The sequence below is a fragment of the Canis aureus genome, chromosome 1 (genome assembly GCF_053574225.1).
Source record: "Canis aureus isolate CA01 chromosome 1, VMU_Caureus_v.1.0, whole genome shotgun sequence".
NCBI classification, from domain to species: Eukaryota; Metazoa; Chordata; class Mammalia; order Carnivora; family Canidae; genus Canis; species Canis aureus.
This window is the reverse complement of record NC_135611.1, coordinates 35,231,334-35,258,217: the sequence shown is the minus strand read 5'-3', so window position 1 is coordinate 35,258,217 and position 26,884 is coordinate 35,231,334. Positions and strand designations below refer to the sequence as shown.

The 26,884-nt window shown below is 38.2% G+C and overlaps 1 protein-coding gene across 16 annotated transcripts in view; it reads right to left on the bottom strand.

Moving 5' to 3' along the window:
* Nucleotides 1-26,884, bottom strand: part of AIG1 (androgen induced 1) — a 242,083-nt gene that overhangs the window by 136,379 nt on the left and 78,820 nt on the right. For 13 of the 16 annotated variants that reach the window (XR_013378059.1, XR_013378058.1, XR_013378083.1 and 10 more), the window contains one exon: nucleotides 21,278-21,379. The exons of 1 other annotated variant lie outside the window; for it this stretch is intronic. Coding sequence is in view for 12 of the 15 variants with exons in the window: in XM_077895395.1 (XP_077751521.1) it covers nucleotides 21,278-21,379 (102 nt within the window). In the remaining 3 variants the exon portion in view is untranslated. Of the gene's footprint in view, nucleotides 1-974; nucleotides 1,304-9,385; nucleotides 10,941-21,277; nucleotides 21,380-26,884 lie in introns of those variants that run through there. 2 more of the 16 variants (XM_077895475.1, XM_077895459.1) reach the window with 2 other exon arrangements.

Here is a 26,884-nt window from a genome sequence, read left to right as displayed (position 1 = left end):
CACTCTGGAGAGTCACAGATGTGCCTGGACAGCTTGGGGCGCTGCTCCTGGAAGAAGTCATGACTAGGAGTAGCTGGGGGTCACCTGCCAAGACGTAGAGGGATCTAGCACATGTCTTGACCCTACTAGGATCCTGGAGTTACTGCAGGCTGGGGGCAGGGCAAGGGCCATCCCAGAAGAATAAAGACTTAGGTTTCTGTCCATATATTAAACTGTATAACTTGAAATTTTCCAAATAATTAGGTGGGTTAAAGAGATTTCTAAGTACAACCCCTTCACTAAAGTTATGATGTCCTCATGAGATTACACCTCATAAATAAGAATAGCCATTGGCATGTGACTCTTCAAAGCCTCATGGTCAATAGAGCATGGGATGGGCGGGAAGGGTAATTCCCTTATAAATCACGTGTGAGTCTTCCCAGTCTTCTGCATTTTACTGATCATACCCGAAGCAATTTATTTCTCTTGTATAATCCTTTCTCTTCCTCTACTTTTTTCTTCTATCTCTTGCCAACTCACCATGAGGAAGGTTATTTCCTTGCTTTCCCCTTAACTGCCTAAAGCCTCTAATCCTGAGTTTCTACTTCTGTGAAATGGGAGTAATAATAGGGTTGTGAGGATTAAGAAGACAATATCTAGAAAGTGCTTAGCACAGCAAGCAAGAGGATGTAATGCATGTTAGCTGTGAGCATTGTCCTTTATATTCCACTTATGAATGGTAAACAGAAGGAAATACAAGAAATAAATCCCTAGTAAGGAAAAGAAAAGTAGTAAGTCTGATGATACAATTAACATATAAAGGCAAAGCCATAGACTTCTTTGTCCTCTTTAAAATAACCAGACCTATACTTCTGAATTGCTATACTGAGTAAACCATCAATCAATGCCCAGGGTGGTGGAAACCAACACAATGAAGAATCTGACCAAAAAAATGGTGGGAAAGAAGGAGAGAAAACTATATTGGAAGCCACAAATAAGTTGGCTTTTTTTTTTTAAATTTCAACTTTATTCGGCCAATGTGTTCAATTTCAATATTATGGCAGAAATGCCTGAAGAACTGTCAACATTTGATTCAGCTCAAGCATCCTTCACTATCTCCCAGTCTGGAAATGGAGGGGGGGGGGGTCCTTGTTCTTCCTGCTGCAGACCACAGGCCACAGAGGAAGTCACAGAGCACAGAGGTACAGAGGTACAGAGGTACAGAGAGAGAAGGGAGCTGCCCGTATCTGTCCTGGGTCTCAGGCAGTCACTGCTTCTTGTCCAGCTGCAATAGGGTCTATGCTGTGGCAGACACCAGAAGTCCCTGTTTAACCAAACAATTCAAGAGACATGCTCAGTCACAGCAACACTGGCATGAGGTAAGAGGGATCACATCTATTCTGACTTAGTTCCTTTCCACATGGGACAGGAGTCTTCAGGGAGTCCTGATCAAGTTACAACAGACATCCTAACATCCAAAAATGTCCAAAAAAAATCCCACAGATGGAATTTTAAAATAAGTGATAGTATAAACCTCACAGAAAGGAGACATTGCCAGCATGAGGTTCCAAATGTTTCAGTGAGCCCTCTGGAGAAAATGACATATGAAAAAGTACATCACATTTAGCAACAAAAAAGATGGCCCATAAAATAGGCTGGCCTTGAGAGAAATCCCTTTCCAAAAACTGAAAAGCAAACAAAAAAAAAATGGGCTTATTTTTAATTTTTAAAAAGTTTTTAATTCCAGTTAGTTAAAGTACAGTGCTCTACTAATTTCAGGTATACAATATAGTAATTCAGTAGTTCTGTACATCACCAGGTGCTCATAACAAGTACCCTCTTTAATCCCCATCATCTATTTCATTCCCCCCCCCCCCCATTTCCCCCTCTGGTAAGCATCAGTTCTCTATAATCAAGAGTTTTTTTTCTTGGTTTGTCTCTTTCTCTCTCTTTTTTTCCCCTTTGCTCATTTGTTTTGTTTCTTAAATTCCACACATGAATGAAATCATACGGCATTCTCCATTCATGTCTTTGTAAATGGCAAGATTTCATTTTTATGGCTGAATAATATTCCAGTGTATGTATATACCACTTCTTCTTTATCCATTCATCAATCAATGGACACTTGGGTTGCTTCCATATCTTGGTTATCGTAAATAATGTTGCTATAAACATAGGGGTGCATGTATCCGTTTGAATTAGTGTTTTGAATTCTTTGGGTAAATATTCAGTAGTGCAATTGCTAGGTCATAGAGTGGTTCTATTTTTAACTTTTTTAGGAACCATTATACTGTTTTCCACAGTGACTGCACCAGTTTGCATTCCCACCAAAAGTGCATGAGGGTTCCTTTTTCACCACATCCTCGCTAATACCTGTTATTTTTGTGTTGTTGATTTTAGCCATTCTGACAGGTGTGAGGTGAGATCTCACTGTAGTTTTGATATGTATTTCCCTGATGGTTAGTGATGATGAACATCTTTTCATGTGTTTGTTGGTCATCTGGATGTCTTTTTTTGGATAAATGTCTGTTCATGCCTTCTGCCATTTTTAATTGGATTACTTTTTCGGGGGGATGTTGAGTTTTTTAAGTTCTTTATATGTCCTAGATGCTAACCCTTTATTTTATATGCCATTTGCAAATATCTTCTCCCATTCAGTAGGTTGTCTTTTAGTTTTTTTTTTTTTATCGTTTTCTTTGCTGTGCAGAAGCTTTTTATTTTTATTTTTTTAAGATTTTATTTATTTGACAAAGAGAGAGAGAGAGAACATGCAGGGGGAGCTGCAGGTAGAGGGAGAGAAAGGGAGAAGCAGGCTCCTCATGGAGCAGGGAGCCCAATGCAGGGCTCTATCCCAGGACCCTGGAATCATGACCTGAGCTGAAGGCAGATGCTTAACTGATTGATCCAGCCAGGAACCCCATGTGCAGAAGCTTCTTATTTTGATGTAGTCTGGTAATTTATTTTTGCTTTTGTTTCCCTTGCCTTAGGAGCCATATCTAGAAAAAAGGGGCTAAGACTAATGTCAAAGAGGTTACTGCCTGTCCTCTCTTCTAGGATTTTTATGGTTTTGAGTCTCACATCTAGGTCTGAAAAAGAGAGGTTTAAATTTATGTGTGTATTAGAATGAAGTGTTGCTTCAAAAAATTTTTCTGCATTTCCAATCGATGTCCCTTCTTTATGGTGAGGATCTACGGAGTACACTAAATGTGGCATCAGAGGAGAAGTGGAAGCTCGCATTAACAAAAAGGAACATGCCAGCATCAGGAGATACAACATTGTTTTCACTATTAAATTCTAGGAGATTACTGCATAGATACTTACATAAAAAATACTGAGTAAACTAATAGGCTATATCTCCAGAGTGATTTTGTAAAACGGGCAGGTCAGACTGGCAGAAAATGCCTGGAGTAATATCAGCTTGACTTGTACTCAGGTTCTGCTGCAGAGTGTTAGACCATCTCAGACACATTTTTAATTTCTGAGTCTCAGCTCCTCATCTGTGAGATGGTGATAATAGTCCCTACTCCTCAGGGTCACTCCAAAGATAAAATGAGGCAGTAGAAGTAGCTGGCCCATGCCAGGTATTTAATAAGGATTTTGCCTTCCCATCCCCAGGTGTATCCTATACAGATCTTCATTATTCCTTGTGCAGATGTATGGATTTTAATATTTGTATTGTAATATTTCATAAAAATAGATGAATCACAGGTCATCTACTTATACAATTATTTCATTACCTCCCCCACTAGATTATAAGCTCCACGAGGAGTGGGGTTCTGACAGTTTCCGCCTAGCATAAGTGGTAAGGAGCATATCACACATAGTACCTGTGGCATCAGTATTTGTTGTAGGAAGGAAAGAAGACTTTTTTATTGAGGACTTACTAATATGGTCTAAGAGTGTTGCTTTTTGGTGATCAGCTTAAAGCATATATGTGGCTTTAGAGACTCTCCAGGGAGAATGGTTGCTGTTCCTTTGACTAGCGCTCTCAAATATCAACATTAGATGTTCTGAACATTCACAGACTCCTTAGATTAAATCTGCTTTCTCTCCAGCACCAGCAAGTGAAAAGTTTTAAATGACTCAAAAATGGATTTTATTGCTTTTATGTTCTTTTGATCTACAAATTTTCAACAGTATAGTGTATTTATCACTGAAAATGCACAACCATTCAGTTTCAAAACAGAATGAGGACAGATTACGAGCTAGCTTCGAAAATTAATTACCACTTATATAACAAAATTTTTGTGGTAAAATATGTTCTCAGTTCCAAATGACTAGCTCATGAATGGACTTTTAAAACCCAAACCACGTGTACTTCAGAGTTGTCTACAACACACTGATGAGATACTATGAAAGATTTATCTTTATAATGTCATTAATTTTTTAAAAATGTAATCTAAGTAAAATCTGAAGTCTCTTTTTTTCCTTCCTTCTTCCCTCCCTGCCTCCCACCCATCCCTTCCCTCCCCTCCTTGTGTTTCCCAAACACAGTTTAAAAAAAAAAAAGTCCCTGTATTCCAAGCTGCATTGGCAGAAGAAGCTCCAAAAAAGTGTTAAGACTGTGACTCACCTCATTGTAATTCTGCTTATAGAGTTTATGGAAAAGGAATGAAATCCAAGAAAATAAAATAAAACTTTAAAAATCCCACTGATAAGCAAAAATCCTTTCTGTAGGAAATAGAGTTATATAAAAAGATTTATATTTTGTTTCATATAACTCAGAGGAAACCCATATGCCCTGTTAACTGCCACCTCTAATTAGTTACAGAACATTTAACTCCATAAATATTTTTAAGGATTAATGATAATTGACACATGTATTATGCTTTTAATCTTTTAAGAAATGTTAATATTGACTCTTTTTCCTAGAATTTGGGATGGCGCCAGTATTTTGTCCCAGTTGAAAAAGAAGCAGAGATGCCATCTTGTAAGCAGCCCCTTAATGGTTAAGTCAGCCTGGTAATGTACGTTGGCCTGGGTCTGTCTCTTTGCCACATCCTCCACTTAGCTCAGCTCCAGCCATTGCCAGGGTTATTTCCCTCTTTGTGTTCTTCCATTAACCACTTTTTTTTTTTAAAGATTTTATTTATTTATGCATGAGAGACATAGAGAAAGAGAGAGAGAGAAAGGTAGAGACACAGGCAGAGGGAGAAGCAGGCTCCATGCAAGGAGTCTGATGTGGGACTTGATCCTGGGTCTCCAGGATCCCACCCTGGGCTGAAGGTGGGCTAAACCAAAGAGCCACCAGGGCTGCCCCAATTAACCACTTTCATTGAACCCCAAGGAAGCCTATAGACTAATGAATTCAAGGATTCTCAGACTAGGCTGTGCTTCCCCAACCATGTGGGCAAGTATGATGAAGAATACAGATGGTGTACAGGTCCAATCCTGGGTTGAAACCATCAGAACCTCTGAGCATGAGACTTGGGCCAATCAGGGTTGATCAACCTTAGTGTAACTTTAGTGGAAATGGAACAGCATTATTCAGACTCTAACAAATGGAGGTTGACTTTTAAAGGAAGAGAGGAGTTTTTAAGGGGGAATCTGTAAAGGTCAATTTTATGTGTCAACTCTACTGGGCCACAGGATGCCCAGGTATTTGGTTAAACATTATTCTGGGTGTGTCTGTGAGGGTGTTTCTGGATGAGATTAACATTTGAATCAGTAGGCTGAGTAAAGCAGATTGGCCTCCCCAGTGGAAGTGGGCATCATCCAATTCACTGACAGCCTAAATAGAATCACAGGATGAAGAAGGAAGAATCTACTCTCTATCTTCAATCTAGGGGTCGTCTCCTGCCCTTAGACTCAGGCTTCGACTAGAACATCTGCCATCAGCTTTCCTGCTTCTCAGCCCTTTGAGTTTGAATGGAAGCTGCACCATCAGCTCTCCTGCATCTTCAGCTTATCAACTACAGATCTCAGTGCTTTTCAGCCCTAAAAATCACATGAGCCAATTCCTTATATGTATATACAAACAGACACATATGTGCATGCATGTGCGTGTGCACACACACATATCCTACTGATTGTGTTTCTCTGAAGAACCCTGAATAATACAAGATCATATTTCTTTCAACCATGTGTGCTAGTATAAATATGTATAAAGGTGCACAGACAATATTTGAGAGATATTTTATAACAATAAGACAAGGAAGCAGAGGGCAAAGTGCCATCATGTTAAAATAAAGATTGGGAAACTCCCTACCTAGGGCTTTGGAAAGAAGGCTCCTGTTTAATTGGAAGGAGCAGTGCAGGGATGCACAATGAAGTTTTTTTTTTTTATAAGAAAACACTTTACATTCTTTTCACATACATATAAATAATCTCACATGATTCTACAAAATAGGCTGGTGAGACTGTGAATATAGTTTAAAGGTGAAGGTATTGTCTGATGGTATTGAATCATGATAAGCTCCCTACTTCTTTGTTATCTAAAATGTTTACTGAAAAGATAAAAGAAAAATATCATCAGTAAGAGAAAGGCAGCGCTGAGTGCCAAAGTCAGTGGGATGCAAGGACACAAGGATTCTCAGGGCGTCAGAAGCTTATCAGCCTGGGCCTTCTTTTTTCATTCTGTCTCTTGGTTTCTGTGAACTGTGGTCTATGATATTTAGTACCAGAAATCCTGATGTTCCTTATGGCTGATGCTCCCCACTGCATTTGCCTATTTTTGTCACCCTTCTTTGATCTCTTTATCTCTTTTTCATCCCTTCTTTATTTAAGCAATTGATTAGTGCTTTAGGAAATAGACTAACAACAATCAGTCATATTAATATGATGGGGCTCTAAGCTAGGGATGAGGATTATTTTGGAAAATGTGCTCTTCAATAAAAACATTTAAAAGTGAAAAAAAAAGTGTAGTACTGCAATTTAGAGCAAATCACCTAAAAATAGATAAAGAAAATAGGGTAAGATAATGATATCTTTCTGAGTTTCCTATGTCAGAACTTTTCAATCAAACTTACCACACACAAGCAATTGAGGGAAAAAAAAAATCACAAATGAATACTTTAGCATATAACCCTAAGCAATATCTAATGAAAAATCACCAAGCTGTATTTCAATACAAATTGTTGCATACAAAGCCTGTTTTGCAAAAATGTTACTGGTTTTAATGTAAGTTGCTACGTAAAATGTGAAAAGTTTTACAACTATATTCTGTAATTTAGACTTTTAGTTTAGTTTCATGGCTTACTTCTATAATTCTACAAAATGATGAGTCTGGAAGGCTTGAGCTTATAAGGGAAAAATGCCTTTACTTTAGTGATTCCAGTTTAAACTTACAGAAATATCAAATTACTTATTGAAAAAAAAATCTCAGATGAAGTAAAAAGGAATGTTCTGGGAAGTTGCCTTTGACAGTTATGTTGTCTTCATCTTATAGATGTTTGTTTCTCAGGATTACTTAGTGAAGATTATCAGCATTTTAAAAATAAGAATGGCCAGCAGTCTTTAACAATCTCGTCAGAGAGTTCTAATGGTTGAATCTTTTTTTTTAAGAAGTATCTAATCTAATTTCGTATAAAAATCTGAGAGCAAACAAATGAAGAAGGAAGATAATGATTTAAAAATGAATGAATATGACTTGTTCCTCACTGTTCTTCCAACATCCCACCTTGACTGCCCCGACCTTGGACTGTCTCTGCTACCTGTGATTGTAGAAGCGAAGTCACATGACAGAACACGAGGAGGATCTTTCCTAATCATATGAATCCAGGAGCCTGATCTCTGACTTCCAAATAAGGTTAAAGCATAGCTTCATCATCCAGATCCTGAAATGTCAGCCAACTTCACCAGCATGAGAAGCACAATCAAAAAAAGACACTGTGCACCAACAGAAATACATCAGTCACTAAAATGGAAAGCCATATAGCAACAGCTGATGTCAACGCCGATGAACATTTTTAAACGACAACAGACTACTACATGGGTGTGTCTACCAAGATAAAGGAACGTTCTCCTCCTAGAGCCTAAATCTGGTGAGTAGGAATCATATCAACTGGGCAGTAAACTGCATACGGAGAGGTACTCTTCCTACCATCTTTTCTTTACCCACTAACACCATCTTCACGCCCACCTGTGGCTTACTCTTCATCTTTTGAAAAATATTTCTTTTATTTATTCATGAGAGACAGAGAGAGAGGGAGAGGGAGAGAGGCAGAGACATAGGCAGAGGAAGAAGCAGGCTTCCTATGGGGAGTCCAATGCAAGACTTGATCCTAGGACCCCAGGATCGTGCCCTAAACCGAATGCAGACGCTCAACCACTGAGCCACCCAGGTGTCCCACTCTTCCATTTTTTTTTTTTTAAGATGTACATATATGTTTTAGAAGGAGTGTGGAGGGACAGAGGGAGAATCTCAAGCCAACTCCCTGCTGAGGGCAGAGCCCGAATCTCATGACCTGAGATTATGACCTGGGCCAAAATCAAAAGTCACTTAACTGACTGAGCTACCCAGGCGCCCCTCAGCTTACCCTTCATTTTAAACTCCCATGTCCTTATTTACACTTGGACCCTTTGAGCATCTTCCTTTCCTCCAGAGAATGTTTGAAACAAAAACACCTAAGGGAAACCACATCAGGATGCCAATTTTCACCATTACCTAATTTTTCCAACCTGTTACAAAGTGCAACTCATAAAATCAAGAGGGAGCATCATTCTTTGTGTGTGTTAAACACTCATGGTAAAGCAATACCCAATGAAGGAGCCAAGTTTTGACAATGCTGCAGAGACCCTTCTGGAAATCGCTTGTGAAATGGCACTCCTTGAAGGCCCATAATTCATTAACTTGGCAACACTCCCTTTCAAGGTCATTTCCAAATGCTCGTCTTGTGCAGAGCAGCATGCGTGGAGCAGCACTAGCATGGCACCAGGTCAACCCATTAGTCATTGCTGGAGTCAGCCTTCTGTGGAGAGGCAGCCTGCTTCAAAGTCAGATGGGCTTTTGAAAAGCATGCCAAAAAAACTTTCAGATTTGAAATGTTATAGAGAAGAAGGTCACAACATCTTTTCATTGCCTACTATCCTTGCAGAAGTTTGCTTTTCATATTTTTATGCAAATATTAAAATCTACCCAGTGTGAAAACCAGGTTAAAAAATGTGGTGAGTTTGCGCATATGTCTTCAATTGAGCATGGTGCTGAGTGCCAAACTTCAACCAAGCTGATCAGACTGTAGGTCTGTGTAAAAGCCTACAGTGGTGGAATCTAGTTGCTATAGCTGCAAATTAAACAAATAAATGAGACACCATGGAATGCAGCAAAATATCTGTGGTCTGATTAGTTCGTATTTGCCATATGTGTGAATATTAGCAGTCAAATTCTGAGCTTAAGCAAAGTTCTTTACAGTAGATGCAAGTGAGGGGGAAATGCTTAAAAATAAATAAGAGAGATCTGAATCCTATGTCCAAGGATAAATATCTTACCTTTAATATAAACTTTTAAGGAATTTCATTAGCTTTTTATGTGAGGAGTATATACAAATTTGATGTTGCTAAAAATATAGATTTCCACCCAAACATTTTTCCTTGAAGCTTTAGACAGAGTTTGACACTAGCTTCTTACCTATTATATGATAATAAGTTAAAATCATTAGCTATAAGGAAACTTTATCGTATATTTTCCATAAGATTCCTATCCTATCCTATTTGAAGGGACTTCTGTTTATTGAACCTATTATGTGGCAGGTACTGTGCTATGTACTTCCACAGTCAATCTCAGGAATTCCTGCAACAAGCTGTAAGTTCCTCACTAGTGGAATTCAGTAGAGAAATTTCAAAAGACCATTGAACAGAGAATTTTTTTCTGACTAACCTCTTAAATTACTTACACTAAACCCTTTTCATAGAATGATAGAACCAGAAAAAGCTTGAGAGGTCATTTGACTCAGCTGCCCTTTTGAGGTGGCTCACATGTCTTCATCTACTAGAAGAACTGCATACAGAAACAGAGTGGCTTTGGGGGTTAACCTGGTATGAGAAAGAGAATGGAACAAAAAAGACACTCTATTGTGTGTGGCAGCAGAGCAGATATAGAAAAGGATGTTTACTAACATCAGTCTTTTTATCCTAACACATATAGATAGTAGCAGTGTGAGGAGTAGCATTTGTACATATAAGATAATTTGATATATTACCAGGTCACATGAATTAATGTATTTGATAAGGATGAAAGGAGTTGCCTTAAGGGGAAATATTTCCATCCACCAGGGCTAATCCTTGCAACTATGTTAAAACACCTTAATTAGATCGTTAAGGGCAAGCTCATTCTCTGAATATGGATATGGTAAAACAATAGGAAAAAGTCACTCCTGCTTTGAAGAAAAGGAAAATAATCTAAAATGCCAGGAATGTTTATCACTCTAAAATGTCTTGAAATATGTTTGCAAAATATTAATGACAATTCATGCTTAAAGGCATCTATACACTACATGTTAACAAAGCTCCATAGAGAGAGGTTCTAGGTACGGTAAGTGTGATGGGGTCCGTTAGCCTAGTACCCTACTCCCAGCTGGGACATTGGCTAGCTGTGCAAGCCTGGACAAGTTATCATGCTGCACACTTGAAAGCCAGCATATATATATATATATATATGGGGTAGAGGCTCATAAAAGAGGGGTGGTCACTTCTGTGATATAAGGGAGAGTCGATGCATGAGTGGTCTTGGAGGAGGAGGGTTTTGACAGAGAACTGAGGGCTGGGTGGACACTCAGTCCTGGGGAAGCCCCATCTTAACCACAATTAGGCTCAGGGAAGTTAACCAGTATTCGTAAAGGACTAGGCAGTTTGGAGACAAATTTGGTAGTTTAGGTTCAGATTCAAATAGAAAAAAAGAAAAAGTTGAGTTGAGCATTTCCTGGTGTGTTGCCACAATCTTTCCTTGCTTTTCTTTCTTCACTTTTCAATATGACTCAGGTAAAGGAGCATGTGGACAAGATGAGGATTCTTATCATCTTCATGATCTGGTGTGAAAATAAGGATTTGGGACAATGATTCTGGACTCCCAGAAAAGTTTCTTTCCCCATTTTATCTAAATGTGATCAACACAATGACCCCTCGGGATCTCTAGATAGCTAGAATCCAGCCAAATTGGGAAACATCAATACCTACCCTTCCTAGGTGAGTTTTGTCCCCAAGCCTACCATCCACCTGTTGCCCATATCATTTTATAACCCTTTCCCTTACCAGATCCCTTGTCCGAGAACTCTCTCTTCACTATATGTATTGCATTAATTTCCTATTTCTCCATCCCTGGATTCGGTGATAATTTTCAGTGGCCAATACTGCTGTCTGCTCTTCCCTTCTGCTACCACATATATCATTTTTATCTAATACTTGTCTTGACCTCAGGAATGAACCATCCTCTCTGCAGATGATTACAAGGTGTTTAAAATTTACTGCTCTGAAAAATCAGTTATTTTGTTACTGACTTTATTCACAGCCCTGGCCTCCAAAGAAGCTCAACTCAATGGCACAAACTTAGGCACCTCAATTCAAAATGGAGTTTTATAAATCAGTCATTTTATTAAATTCCAAAATATCCATTTAACTATCCTTATAATCATAGTACTGTAGCCTCCCCAGAGCCCACGATATATTTGAATTGAGCTTAACAAGATGGAATTCACTAGGGATGCACCTAAGGATCCTATTTTGTATATATATATAAAAAACCAAAATAACAACAACTTCAAATCTTAGCTAAACCACACACTGGTCAGGTAAACACTATATGCAAGAGTTAATGGAGCTCGGACAATGCTAATAAGCCAATAGCGATGGCTAAATTGCTCTGCTGTGCTCTTGTCAAATCATATGAAACTGTAAAAACAAATCTAGACAAGCTGAAGCCTAGGTAGAGGAGACCAAGCATGATGGTAAAGGGCCTGTATACCATGTTCTCAGTAAATGTTTATAGAGTGTGCAATAATGCCAGAGAGTATGCTAGGTTCTGGAGGAAAAAATGAAAGAAAAAAAGCAACATTTGCTGCCCTTTATGGCCTCATAGCCCATTAGGGTAATAACTACTAAATAAATAAATAATAATCAAACAATGTGATAAGTGAAATCATAGGTGTTAGGACAAAGAGTTCTGAGTGCAGGGAGAAGGGACCTGCTCAGATGTCTAGGAGATTCAGGACCACTTCATTCACAGGTGGTGTTTGAGAAAGGAATGTAGCAAGGAACCATCAGAACTTTAGCTCTTCTTGATAGGTAAGAGAGGCAGCAATGAGGAGAAAGTTCTGGTGAGGAGGGAGTAGGAGGCAGGGACATAAGAGATGAGCCTATTGCCTCAGTTCATTTGGAAGATGATGAAGCCTTGAACTAAAGCCAGGATGGTGGAGATGAGGAGGCTGGCGCAGCTTTGGGAGCTACTTTGGAGGGGACTAGGACTCTATTAGGACTCGTCAGCTAACTGTGAGGGATGTGGTAGCAAGAGGAGCTTTTAGACACTTCTGCCATTACGAAAGTGGCAACATGAGATGGGTAACAAGATGAGAGGAGGGGTTAATATATGAATTTGTTTCAGTATGTTCATCTCAAGGCACTTGCCTCAAATGCTGAGTACAATGCTCCTTGGAAGTTAGACCAGGAAGTACAGACTTGGAATGGCCCATATAACAGAAATTATGGGGAAGCGTGAGATCCTCTCAGAAGAGAACATGAAGAGAACAAAGACAGCTAGTATTTGAATCCTGCAGAATGGATGAATGGACTGGGCAGATTTGAACTGGAGGGAAAAACAGAAGGTTCAGTTCCTTAAGAGAGTCTTCCCTGAGCTGGAAACTCCATGATTTTGGTCCACTGTTGAAGCTCCATCATTGGAGATGCTCAGGTAGAGACTTGAAAGGGAATTTGCCAAGATATTGTTCAGAGAATTGAGATATCATGGTGTATGGAACAGATGGTCTTTAGAAACACTTCCCAAGTTTTAAGATGCTAGGATTCTGTGCCTCTATGATCGGAAATGCAGCTTTGTTTTTCCACTTCACTTTCTTTGGCAGCTATCACTGATGCTTGCTGAGGTTGGAGCTTCAATTAAAAGAGAACTGGAAAGGATAGCAAGATGGACTTCTGCCAAGGAGTTGGGTCTGTGGCTAATGAATGATCTGTTTGTGGTAATGAAGAAGGAAGCCAGTTCCTAAGACAACACCTTCGGGTCTAGCCCTACCTCTCTCTCAACTATAAAGAACTAAGGGCAAATGAATGGGAAACATATGAATGAAGTTTACTTTGAAATATCTATGGATTTAAGGATTAGGGGTAAAAGAACTTGAGTAAACCACACTTTGGGTTTTGCTGACCCCAAAAATATCTGAATAAAATTTATAGACCTTTAGATGAACTTAAACTACTGCTAGGCCTGCTCATCTATTCAGTGTAGTAAGAAAAAGGGCAGAGTGTAAGCCAAATAGTATTAGTCTTGAATTCTATCCTGAGGTGGAATATTAGCTCTACAAAGGAATTTGTGATGTCAGAAAACTGCTTTTAAAAAGCGATGGAAGAGGCTGTCTTTCTTCCAGTGGATAGTCTTTCCTCCTTTGTCGAATATTAGTTGACCATAAAGTTGAGGGTCCACTTCTGGATTCTCTATTCTGTTCCATTGATCTATGTGTCTGTTTTTGTGCCAGTACCACACTGTCTTGATGACCACAGCTTTAGTACAACCTGAAATCTGGCATTGTGATGCCCCCAGATATGGGTTGTGTTTTTTTTTGTTTTTTTTTTAAGTTCCCTTGGCTATTCGGGGTCTTTTCTGATTCCACACAAATCTTAAAATAATTTGTTCTAACTCTCTGAAGAAAGTCCATGGTATTTTGATAGGGATTGCATTAAACGTGTAAATTGCCCTGGATAACATTGACATTTTCACAATATTAATTCTGCCAATCCATGAGCATGGAATATTTTTCCATCTCTTTGTGTCTTCCTCAATTTCTTTCAGAAGCGTTCTATAGTTTTTAGGGTATAGATCCTTTACCTCTTTGGTTAGGTTTATTACTAGACTATCCACTGGAAGAAAGACAGCCTCTTCAATAAATGGTGCTGGGAAAATTGGACATCCACATGCAGAAGAATGAAACTAGACCACTCTCTTACACCATACATAAAGATAAACTCAAAATGGATGAAAGATCTAAATGTGAGACAAGATTCCATCAAAATCCTAGAGGAGAACACAGGCAACACCCTTTTTGAACTCGGCCACAGCAACTTCTTGCAAGATACATCCACGAAGGCAAAAGAAACAAAAGCAAAAATGAACTATTGGGACTTCATCAAGATAAGAAGCTTTTGCACAGCAAAGGATACAGTCAACAAAACTAAAAGACAACCTACAGAATGGGAGAAGATATTTGCAAATGACATATCAGATAAAGGGCTAGTTTCCAAGATCTATAAAGAACTTATTAAACTCAACAGCAAAGAAACAAACAATCCAATCATGAAATGGGCAAAAGACATGAAGAGAAATCTCACAGAGGAAGACATAGACATGGCCAACAAGCACATGAGAAAATGCTCCGCATCACTTGCCATCAGGGAAATACAAATCAAAACCACAATGAGATACCACCTCACACCAGTGAGAATGGGGAAAATTAACAAGGCAGGAAACAACAAATGTTGGAGAGGATGCGGAGAAAAGGGAACCCTCTTACACTGTTGGTGGGAATGTGAAATGGTGCAGCCACTCCGGAAAACTGTGTGGAGGTTTCTCAAAGGTTCCTTAAAAATAGACCTGCCCTATGACCCAGCAATTGCACTGCTGGGGATTTACCCCAAAGATACAGATGCAATGAAATGCCGGGACACCTGCACCCCGATGTTTCTAGCAGCAATGTCCACAATAGCCAAACTGTGGAAGGAGCCTCAGTGTCCATCGAAAGATGAATGAATAAAGAAGCTGTGGTCTATGTATACAATGGAATATTACTTAGCCATTAGAAATGACAAATACCCACCATTTGCTTCGATGTGGATGGAACTGGAGGGTATTATGCTGAGTGAAATAAGTCAATCGGAGAAGGACAAACATTATATGGACTCATTCATTTGGAGAATATAAATAATAGTGAAAGGGAATAGAGGGGAAGGGAGAAGAAATGGGTAGGAAATAGCAGAAAGGGAGACAGAACATGGAAGACTCCTAACTCTGGGAAACGAACTAGGGGTGGTGGAAGGGGAGGAGGGTGGGGGGTGGGGGTGACTGGGTGGCGGGCACTGAGGGGGGCACGTGACGGGATGAGCAATGGGTGTTATTCTGTATGTTGGCAAATTGAACACCAATAAAAATAAATTTATTATTTAAAAAAATTAAAAATAAAATAAAAAACCATGGCCTATTACCCTAGAGAAAAAACAACTAATACCCAGATAAAATGACCAATATATGGAAGAGCTTTCCAATAAATGTGATCCAGGCATTTCTATTTACCTGGCCTGTAAGTCTCAGACATTCCAGGGGCAACGCTGTGTTCTTTGGACATCATTTCAGGCCTTCTCAGGCAGTAATAGCAATATGATATATACCAACCAGTAAGACCCTCAGAAGGGATAGCAGGCTATGTATATAAGATTTTACTGCAGTGCAGCTGAGACTGAAGAGTGAAGTAAAATACAAGTTAGGAAAGAAGTGAATAGTTTGGGGTAGAATTCTCTGTCAACTACTATGAAAAGGAAAACACAAAGAGTAGGAAAAAAAGGCAAGAGAAAACATGGACATAGAATATCAGTAAAATTCACATTGATGCAACAAATAATCACTGATTTCCATTATGTAGAAGCACTGTTTGAAGCACTTGGGATAAACGAGTAACTGAAATGAAGATCCCTGCCCTTATGAAAATTATATTCTAGCAGAAGGACATGGGCAATAAGCCATAAATACAACATGAAAGTAAAACAATATAAGATGTCAAGGATGGGAAGTACCACGATAGGGACAAAGAGCAGGGTAAGGGAATGCTGGGGACATGGGGGTAGCTGGCAGTACCTTCACAGTGAGCCTTACTGAGAAGGTGAGCCTGAGCAAATGAAAATTCACAAGGAGAAAGCTATGATCAGTAAAATGAAATGTGAAAAAGCTTACACATGAGAACCATATGCAGTAACTCTGAAAGTATACGCCTCACTGTGGATGGAACTCTCCTTCTTGCTTCTGGGTCTTTGGGGTCTTATTTGTTTTCTTTAGGAGGTCCATTGGGAGTCTTAGAAAGTGGTTCCCAAGAAATTTCTGACCTCTGTTCCAGTCTTACTTTTATTTTTGAAAATTTCCAGATATCTTCCAGTTACTTTAGAATATATTGGGAAAATGAGAAAGGTCAGTTTTTTCATATGAAAAAGAAGATCGTCTTCTCTTGTCCAACAGCTTATTTTGTGAAATATCCACTATCAGGGTGGCACAGACTCCATAGGTCATGAAATGCATAATCTCTGTGGCCCAGAACTGGAAACATCCCATAAGTTGTGTTATTTAACAAAAGAATAATGTCAAATCTGAGTTCCTGCAAAACCAGTGATCATCCAAAGAGTATTTAAGGCCTTCTCTTTTGGGAAAGATAAATGTACAAAAACTTTAGTAATTACCAAATGTCAAAATAATATTGAACAGAATGAATAGTTGCCTAAATTAAAGTTCTCTTGAGGATCAGTTACATACAACAAGAACAACTGTCAAATCAAGCACGAAGAGAGGTGGGGTTTATTTTTTTTATCTCCTTATAAATTATATGGGGAATGAACAACTGCTGTGATTATAAGAATATCTAGGTCATGTATGCTTAAAGATCTGTGATGATGATAATAATAATAATATCCAAACTTCTGCAGTGCTTGGCATTCTCAAAGCATTTTATAAACATTAATTAGGTCTTCACTAAGCAGAGACACTGTCTCATTGTTGGTTTTTCCTGTTACAGCATTGCTGAGAATCTGCAATCTTAATGGAGTTTAGATATTTCTTTATTTATTGCTTTCAATGTATATTTATTCCATTGACAATGCTTTAAACTTATAATCAGCAGAAGAGAAAGGTTCAGTGATCTATTTTTGCAGCCAAGAAACAGGCCAGAGTAACAACAGTGCTTCTTCTTATCAGAGTGAACACAGCCTACCAGAGACTACTCTGTTGCTTTGTGGACTTGTTTTCCTATTCACTTTCTTTTACCTCAAACATGACATTTCTACTCTACGCTTTAGAGTATTTTTCTCATCCTAGCAGGGTATTTTGCATTTCATAGGTTTTCAACAAATGTTTGCTAGATTAAATTAATTCAAACCTTAGCCCTCACGGTTGCAGCCATGCAGACCCCAACCATGACTGTCCATGACCATTCTTGTGACATTTTGAAAACGGACTCATTTTGCTGATACCTCTAGATATAGAGAAAGATCTAAATGTAAACATGACATTCTTCCAAGTTTTGTTTGTTTGTTTTTAGAGAGAGAGCGCACACAAGTAGGGGGGTGGGAGAGGGAGAAAGAGAATCTTAAGCACACAGGGCTCCATCTCACCACCCTGAGATCAGGACCTGAGCTGAAATCAAGAATCCAACACTTAACCGACTGAGCCACTCAGGTGCCCCAACATTCTTCCAACTTTCAGAAACAAACACATAAATATGCTCTTAATCACCAATACTTAGTGAATGCCTAATGGACATCATGTGCTGTTCAAACTGCTGGAAATACAAAAATAAATAGGGCTGCAGGGATAGAATAGTTCTTGATTTTTGGAGACTGAAGTGATTCCAGTTAAATGTTTTATATTTTATAGGATGATATTTTTATTTATAATAAATTAAAATTTTGTGTGTATGTAACTGCTATGTTAATAGACCCTGGAGATAAGATAGCAGTTATAGAGCGAGGTTGTATTACTGTTGTAACTCATCTATTTACCCATTTCCTCTTCTCTTCTCCAAAAAAATTCTAAGACTGCTTGCTGGGAGAAAAGAGGTATACAATAGAAAGGAAAAGATAGGATACTTCCCTTTAGATACAATCCTATCTAACTTATGGGTACTTTAGAATAAATCAAAAGGAAAGTCCTGTGAATTTCAAATCCTGTCTGTTTTTTTTCATGCCTGGCTTCTTGTACTAATTTTGTGCTGGGCAGTTGAGTGCTGTAAATTCAAGACTGACTTGGTGATGTCTTCTTAAATGGTGCCATGACAGACTGATAAACTGCATCTTAGTTGGGCTCTAGATCCCAAGAGATTATGTTGAGACTCTTCAAACACGAAATATGATTCTACACATAAGAATAAGGTATATTCTCTCGCAGAATTCTTGTACTTAGAAAGATCTAGACAGGCAATAGTAAAAGGCCTAAGAGGCCATAAACTACCCACAGAAATATTTAAAATTTACAAATTAAGCTTGTAAAATATTAAGTATGTTCTGTCTTCCTATATTATTAAATATATATTTCATCAAACAAAATTAAAAAAATATGATTGGATGGATGAGTAGCAAAGTAAAGACACACAGATTGATCAATTACAAATGTGTAAGTTATAAATTATAAAAATATATTGTTTAATATAATCTAAATATTCCAAAAAATTATTTTCTTGCCTTCATTTCAGCAAATTCACTGAATATATTGTTATAATGGAAATTTTCACAAAATTTAAGCTCTATTTATAATATCAATGTAAGGTATTAATTAATAATAAAATGGAGATATCTGGGCTGCTCAGTCAATTAAGCATCTGTCTTTGGCTCAGGTCATAATCTTGGGGTCCTGGGATCCAGCCCTGTGTCAGGCTCTCTGTTCAGCAGAGAACCTACTTCTCCCTCTCCCTCTGCCTGCCACTACCCCTGCTTATGCTCTCTCTCCCTCTGTCCAATAAATAAAATCTTAAAAAAAAGAAATAAAAAGATAAAAATATAACTATAATCGAAGTGTACATAATTTGAATGTTTTCATCAAAATACGAACATTCAAATGAATGTAAAGATTTTTAGCAGAATTATTTTCATATTTTTAAATTAAATATTCAAAATTATTAAAATTAAAATACAAATTATAATTAAGCTTTTTAATAAAGTGAAAATGTTTATTTGATTTATTAGTATTTCACAAATATTTTTATACATTTTTATAAAAATAAAAATTTTTTATTCATGGTTCTAGCAGTTAATATTCATATTTTAATAGCCAAACTAAAGAATCAGCATCCGATTTAAAGTTACATATATACAAATTTAGAGTAACGTAAATTAATATCGGAAAATATTCCTCGGCAACCATATGCAACTTCTTTGTTAGTAATTCTGGAACCATGTACTGGAACATGAAGAAAACCAAAGAAAGGTCATTCATCTCTACTAATGAACAAAATTCATTAGGAAAGAATCCACTGAGCTATTATCTTAGAGGATTTGACATGTCAATTCATTTATCTTTTCCCTTTCTGATATATCTGTATCACTCAAATTCCCCTTATATTTCTAAGTAGTGTTTGTCTCCAAGAGTGAGAATTTTAATACATCAAAGTGAATCAAGGGGAATTTCTGAGAGTCAAGGTATAATTCTAATGGCCTCATCAGTACTTAGAAACCATTCGTTGGAAACATTAAGTAGCACCTGCATCTACAAAGGTTGTGATTTATTCTCTGACCTAAAGGTAATATTGTGCATCTGAGGTATATAGATGACATGCCAAACAGTTAAGGCCTGTCCTCAACAGCACATTATGCAACCACCGGTTGCATTCAAGGGCATTCAAGGCCCTCTTCATGTTGTTAATTTCTCACTCTGCTAAACTTTATTGTAGATATGTACTTATAGGAAAAAACATAGTATGGTGCTGTCCTCGGTTTTAGGCATCCACGGGGGATTTTGGAATGGATTCCTCTCAGATAAGGTGAGGGAAATGACTGTATACTGAATTCACTCATCAATCTAACAAATATGTATTGATCCTACTACACATCAGGTGGGTGGGTGGAGTGCTGTTTGCACTAGGAAGGTAACACTTGTGTGGGGGATACAGACGTGTCAGTTGGAGATTGTGAAGGTGCTTTGGAAGCCTAGCTGATGGGAGCTAACCTGGCCTGCGGGGATAAAAAGAGACTTCTAAGAGATGTTCTATAAGCTAACAAGGGTTCTCCAGTAAAGAATGGGAAGGCATGTGGGACAGGGGATTGAAGAGCCAGGGTTATGAAAAGGTCACAGTCAAGAAAAGTCAAAAGTTGGAGAGGCACAGAGTAACCATATCAAGTCCCTTAGATGGTGAAATGAATCTGACAAGACCCAGCTTATGTGTTTGGAACCAGAAGACAGGTGCCACGTTAATTTTTCAACAGTGTGGCTCTAATTGGACTCAAAGAAAATGCTAGTTCTCTGAGATATGCCACTTTTGATGAATTGGCTTAGGAAAGAATTAATCAAGCCCCTGAGTACAGTAATGTTTGTTTGTTAGCACACACCACTTCTCTCAAAATATACCAGAATTGGGGGCAGAAAGGAAACTGTTATTTTGGACCTATGACGTACGATTTCTAGCTCTTCGTTCCCCTATAATTTCTGTGATGGGTTGCCCTTTTCACCAGGAGCACCCAGTGACATAGTCTAAAAATTGCTGTAACCAAAAAATGCAGGCTTCTTAGTTAATGACAAAACTGCTCAATTCCAGAAGCAGAAAGGGAAGACAACATAAAATTTCTCTGCAGAGGATGTATCCTTAAGTCTTGCAAGGTGACATGCAAACCATTCAAAATAATTGATTTGAAACATGTGAAGGCAACACCATGGCTAAAGCATCGGAAGGAATCAGCAGGAGAAGAAGGGAAAGAGCTAGCCACTGTAGGCAAATGCCCTCCATGGGCACAGCCTGCCAAGGACACTTCCAATGCCTACAGCAGATCTCCCAGAGAAAATAATAGTCTCCTTGCTCCTGCGGAGGAAATTTTCCCAGTGCGGTAGTTACTTCCAATACAATCCCCTGACGTGAAGTGGAGGAACCACAGGGCCTCGAGAATTGTATAGGTGCGACTAGGTCCTTAGGCTCTAATAAGGGACAAGTTTTTGAATGGCACAGAAATTAAATTCATCCATGGAATGAGCTAGTTGTATTATCCAACAACACTGACATCTTATAAACTGTGGATTCATCTACTACATAGTTTTAATAGTGACCAGTTTCATGGGAAGAAGTTTTTTATTTACATGCAGTATTCTTTTCTAATTACAATCTTTCATCCCTATCATTGCACAGCCAGTTAGGTACATTCTATGAAAAGCCTAAATTTAATGAAAGGAAATTATTTGTTTCAGTCCACTCACCATTCCGTGATTCAGCCACCCTGGGATAAAATTATCAAGCAACTTCGGATAAATCATCTCTCTGTCATAGGCATAAATGATCCAGAACACCGCTACAACGAACTGGAAGGGAAAAGAAATCCTTTATTTCAAATTTACAATATACAATTTGTTTGGTTATCCATTGTTCAAAGAACTCAACAGACTGTACTCTATTGTGAAAGATGAATTAGTAAGTCAGCTAATGACTGGAAAGGGATTTCTAACTTCACTCCATTAGTGGTAACATGTGGGGTCCTTCATCCTTCCTTGGTCTGCCTACTGTGTTCTCTCAGGCAAAGGGATCTGTTTTCGAGGGAGAGATAAATAATCTGCCTGTCATCTGGAACAGCTCCCTTCTAGGGCTAATTGTGTTGGTCTGAATCCTCTCAAGAGGGTTTAAAAGTTCACTGGTGGTTTTTTGGATCCCATTCCCCACTGTACAGAGTCAGCACACATTCAAGAAACTGTAGTGGATTTTCCTTGAACCCATCATGTGGTTTAAATTAATCTTCACATTCTCAAGTTTCCATTTCACCACTAACAGCATTAAAATCACTGCTATATAAAATGTCCCAAAGTCACATTTCCTGCAAATGTATTAGTTTATATAGGCTAAGCAGGGGCTTTGGCTGTACTCAAAGCAGAGTATATGGAACACAAAGGAAGAATCCTAATTCTCTTAGAATAACTTACATGTTTATCTGGGTTCCTGAGGTTTATCCTGACCCATCAGCAACATAAACCATCCAAAGAGAGTACAGTACTAGATTTATTCTCTTATCTTTGTTCAAACTAATGGTGACAGAAGTTCAGATAAAATAAAGAAATGAATGGTCCAAGGTCTTAACCTTCAGCATAGAATTTGAAAGAAAAGGCAAATGCTACATAGTCAATAAATGTGGTGTGGAGAAGGGAACTATCCCAGAGGGAAGGATCAAAGTCTCTGCAGAGTTATGTCTCATAATAAATGCTACAGTGATAAAATGCAGATAAATATTAAGCAGAAACAATTTTTATCTCATTTCTTGTAAGTCGTCCATACCCCCACATTTTATTAATAAAAGTAGTAAATATTTTAATGCCACTTTTCATAAAACTTCCAACGCAAGCTAGTAATCAGAAGGGTTCCAAGATTCTTTTCCAAGTATGTCAGTTATGACATGGGTAATCGTAGCCTGAAAAAAAGAGTTCACCCTTAAAACCTAAGATGTTATGAACATTTCTCATTTCATAAAACATATTGAAAGATAATTACAACAGGCAACCAGAGATTACACACATAGTTTCAATACCGGATTGGAGTCTCCTGTTATTTATCTTGCTTTGGGGTCAACTATTTTCACTCAGTTGATAAATGTACAAGATGGAAAAAAATATTATTAGCTTAATGTTAACTATAATTAGGATCTTTCCAAATACAATGAATTATTCACAACTTCAGTTTATTCACTCCACTACAGATTTCAAGTATACTGAAAATCACTGTTACCTGGCCTCAGACTTCGGCACCAAACTTTATAGCATTGCGACTCAAAATGTAGTCCCATGGATCAGTAGCCTCCATGTCACCTGAGAGCTTATTAGATTTGTGGAATGCCATGTCCTATTCTGATATGTTCTGAATATGCATTTTTAATAAGATCTTGGGGTCATTCATATCCACATTAAAGTCTGAGATGTCGGCTCTGGAAGGCCCTACTCCAGACACCTTGAGCCTCTTCCCCCACTGAGGGGGCAGTCACAGAGCCCAGTGGCTGGTTTACCAGAGCCTCCACCTCCTTTTTTAGACCACATCCTGGGAAACTGTGATCCTGCAACTTCCTCCCCCCAAAGACACAAGTATGCCTCAGTGCCTGTGTGGGTCTCCTTTCTGGGTCTGACTGGAGGACTGACTGTACAATCAATGTGTATACACCCTAACCTACAAGGTGGTTAAGACATATCTGTTTCTGAAGGGTGAGAATAAGTTTTACATTTAGTCTGGGAGTCTACACACAAGCACGAAGCTACTTTAATTCTGGATGGAGCCATTGGTGGAAATCCCTTCACCTTTGCCATGTAGTGTAATCTAAGCTGGGGTGATGTCCCATCACATTCACAGGTCCCCTCCTACACTCAAGGGGAGGGGATTATACAGGCCTGCATCAAAGGAGATGCAATCATGGAGCCATCTTATAATTCTGCTTACCATATGCTTCCTCTCTTTTTTTCCAAATTGTTTTGGATATTTTAAGAAACATTTCCATTTAAATTTTAGAATCTCAGCTTGCTCATTTCTACAAAAATATCCACCTAGAATTCCGATTATGACTGTACTGAATCAATATATTCAATCTGGGGAGAAATGGCATCTTCACAAATTGAGTCTTCTGACCCAGGGACATCATTGATGTCTCCATTCGTATAGATCTCTGGTTTGCCAGTTTGTAGTTTTGAGTGTATGGATCTCACACAGATTTTTAAAAATTTATCACTAAACATCTCGTGGTTTTTTTTCATGTTATTGTAGATAATACTGGATTTGTTTTTACATTCTTTGCTGCTCATGTATAAAAATACAAATGACTTGTATATTGATGCTGCATCTCCTATCTCAGCCAAATTTGTGTCGTTTGAGTAGTTCTTTCTTTCTTCCTTTTTTTTTTTTAAGATTTTATTTATTTATTCATGAGAAACACACAGAGAGGCAGAGACACAGGCAGAGGGAGAAGCTGGGATCATGCCCTGAGCCAAAGGCAGAAGTTCAACTGCTGAGCCACACAGGCATCCCAAGTAGTTTTCATAAATTATTCTAGATTTTTCTATGTATGTAATCTGCAAATAAAGACAAGCTTTTCTTCTTCCTTTATAATGTGTATGCTGTGTACTTCTTTTTCTTTTCTTAACTGTCCTACCTACAAACTTCAGCACAATGTTGACTAGAAGTGATGAGCTGTGAGTACTCTCATTTTCTTCCCCACCTTAGGAAAGTGTCCAGCCTTTCAACATTTAAATTTGATATAAGCTGCAGCTTTTTCTCAGATATCTTTTATCATGTTGAGGAAAATCTCTCCTATCTTTCAGTTAGGTATGTTATGGACAAGTACTAATTTTTTTTTTCAGATGACCTTGCCGTAGATCCTCAAGTGACCAGATAGTTCTCCTCCTTTATTCTGTTAATACAATGAATTATATAGATTTTAAATGTGAAGCCAGCCTTTAATACTTGGTCACTATAGATTATAATTTTTATATACTGCTGGATTTGACTTGCCAATATTTTGCTAAGATTGGCAGAATTAATATTGTGAAAATGTCAATGTTACCCAGGGCAATATACACGTTTAATGCAATCCCTATCAAAATACCATGGACTTTCTTCAGAGAGTTAGAACAAATTATTTTAAGATTTGTGTGGAATCAGAAAAGACCCCGAATAGCCAGGGGAATTTTAAAAAAGAAAACCATATCTGGGGGCATCACAATGCCAGATTTCAGGTTGTACTACAAAGCTGTGGTCATCAAGACAGTGTGGTACTGGCACAAAAACAGACACATAGATCAGTGGAACAGAATAGAGAATCCAGAAGTGGACCCTGAACTTTATGGGCAACTAATATTCGATAAAGGAGGAAAGACTATCCATTGGAAGAAAGACAGTCTCTTCAATAAATGGTGCTGGGAAAATTGGACATCCACATGCAGAAGAATGAAACTAGACCACTCTCTTTCACCATACACCAAGATAAACTCAAAATGGATGAAAGATCTAAATGTGAGACAAGATTCCATCAAAATCCTAGAGAAGAACACAGGCAACACCCTTTTTGAACTCGGCCGTAGTAACTTCTTGCAAGATACATCCACGAAGGCAAAAGAAACAAAAGCAAAAATGAACTATTGGGACTTCATCAAGATAAGAAGCTTTTGCACAGCAAAGGATACAGTCAACAAAACTCAAAGACAACCTACAGAATGGGAGAAGATATTTGCAAATGACATATCAGATAAAGGGCTAGTTTCCAAGATCTATAAAGAACTTATTAAACTCAACACCAAAGAAACAAACAATCCAATCATGAAATGGGCAAAAGACATGAACAGAAATCTCACAGAAGAAGACATAGACATGGCCAACATGCACATGAGAAAATGCTCTGCATCACTTGCCATCAGGGAAATACAAATCAAAACCACAATGAGATACCACCTCACACCAGTGAGAATGGGAAAAATTAACAAGGCAGGAAACAACAAATGTTGGAGAGGATGTGGAGAAAAGGGAACCCTCTTACACTGTTGGTGGGAATGTGAACTGGTGCAGCCACTCTGGAAAACTGTGTGGAGGTTCCTCAAACAGTTAAAAATATACCTGCCCTACGACCCAGCAATTGCACTGTTGGGGATTTACCCCAAAGATACAAATGCAATGAAACGCCGGGACACCTGCACCCCGATGTTTCTAGCAGCAATGGCCACGATAGCCAAACTGTGGAAGGAGCCTCGGTGTCCAACGAAAGATGAGTGGATAAAGAAGATGTGGTTTATGTATACAATGGAATATTACTCAGCTATTAGAAATGACAAATACCCACCATTTGCTTCAACGTGGATGGAACTGGAGGGTATTATGCTGAGTGAAGTAAGTCAGTCGGAGAAGGACAAACATTATATGTTCTCATTCATTTGGGGAATATAAATAATAGTGAAAGGGAAAATAAGGGAAGGGAGAAGAAATGTGTGGGAAATATCAGAAAGGGAGACAGAACATAAAGACTGCTAACTCTGGGAAACGAACTAGGGGTGGTAGAAGGGGAGGAGGGCGGGGGGTGGGAGTGAATGGGTGACGGGCACTGGGTGTTATTCTGTATGTTAGTAAATTGAACACCAATAATAAAAAATAAATTTAAAAAAAAAAAAAAAAAAAAAAAAAAAAAAAAAAAAGAATTTTTCTCCTGTCTTTATTCATACAGTATATCAATCTATAGTTATTTTCTCATGCCTTCTTCTAATTTTGGTGACAGGACAATGGTGGCCTCAAAAAATAAACCAGGAAAAGCTCCCTCCTCTATTTTCATGGGACTCTGTGCAAGATTGGTATTATTTCTTCCTTATTTGATATGTATCTGGACTTGTAAGTTTTCTCCTGAGAGTTCATTGTGAATTCAATTTTCTTAATAGATACAAAGTTTTTGGGTTTTTTGCTTTCTCTGGAGTTAGTTTTAGTCATTTTTGCTTTTTTGTGGAATTTTTTCATCTCATCTAAATTTTTGAACTTATAAAGCTGTTCTTACTATTCCGCTATGGAATTCAGTGAATGCTACAAATCAGGTATTTATCTCCCTGGAGAGCCAGCTGTTAATTATTTCCTAGCATATCAGTGTTGAGAGATATTTTCTGTTCACTATAAATGATCATTCATGGTGCCCCTGCCACATGGAGAGCATTTTGGGGTCAGTACTTATTGGTGCAATTTGATCAACTCTTTCACCCCTACTGTATATTGAGGGAATTTCACGGGTTATCAAAAGTGAAGTGACTTTCAAGAAAATGTGAGTCACCTTTCTTAGTGTAACACTAGAAGGTCAAGAGGCCCAGCTAACTGAA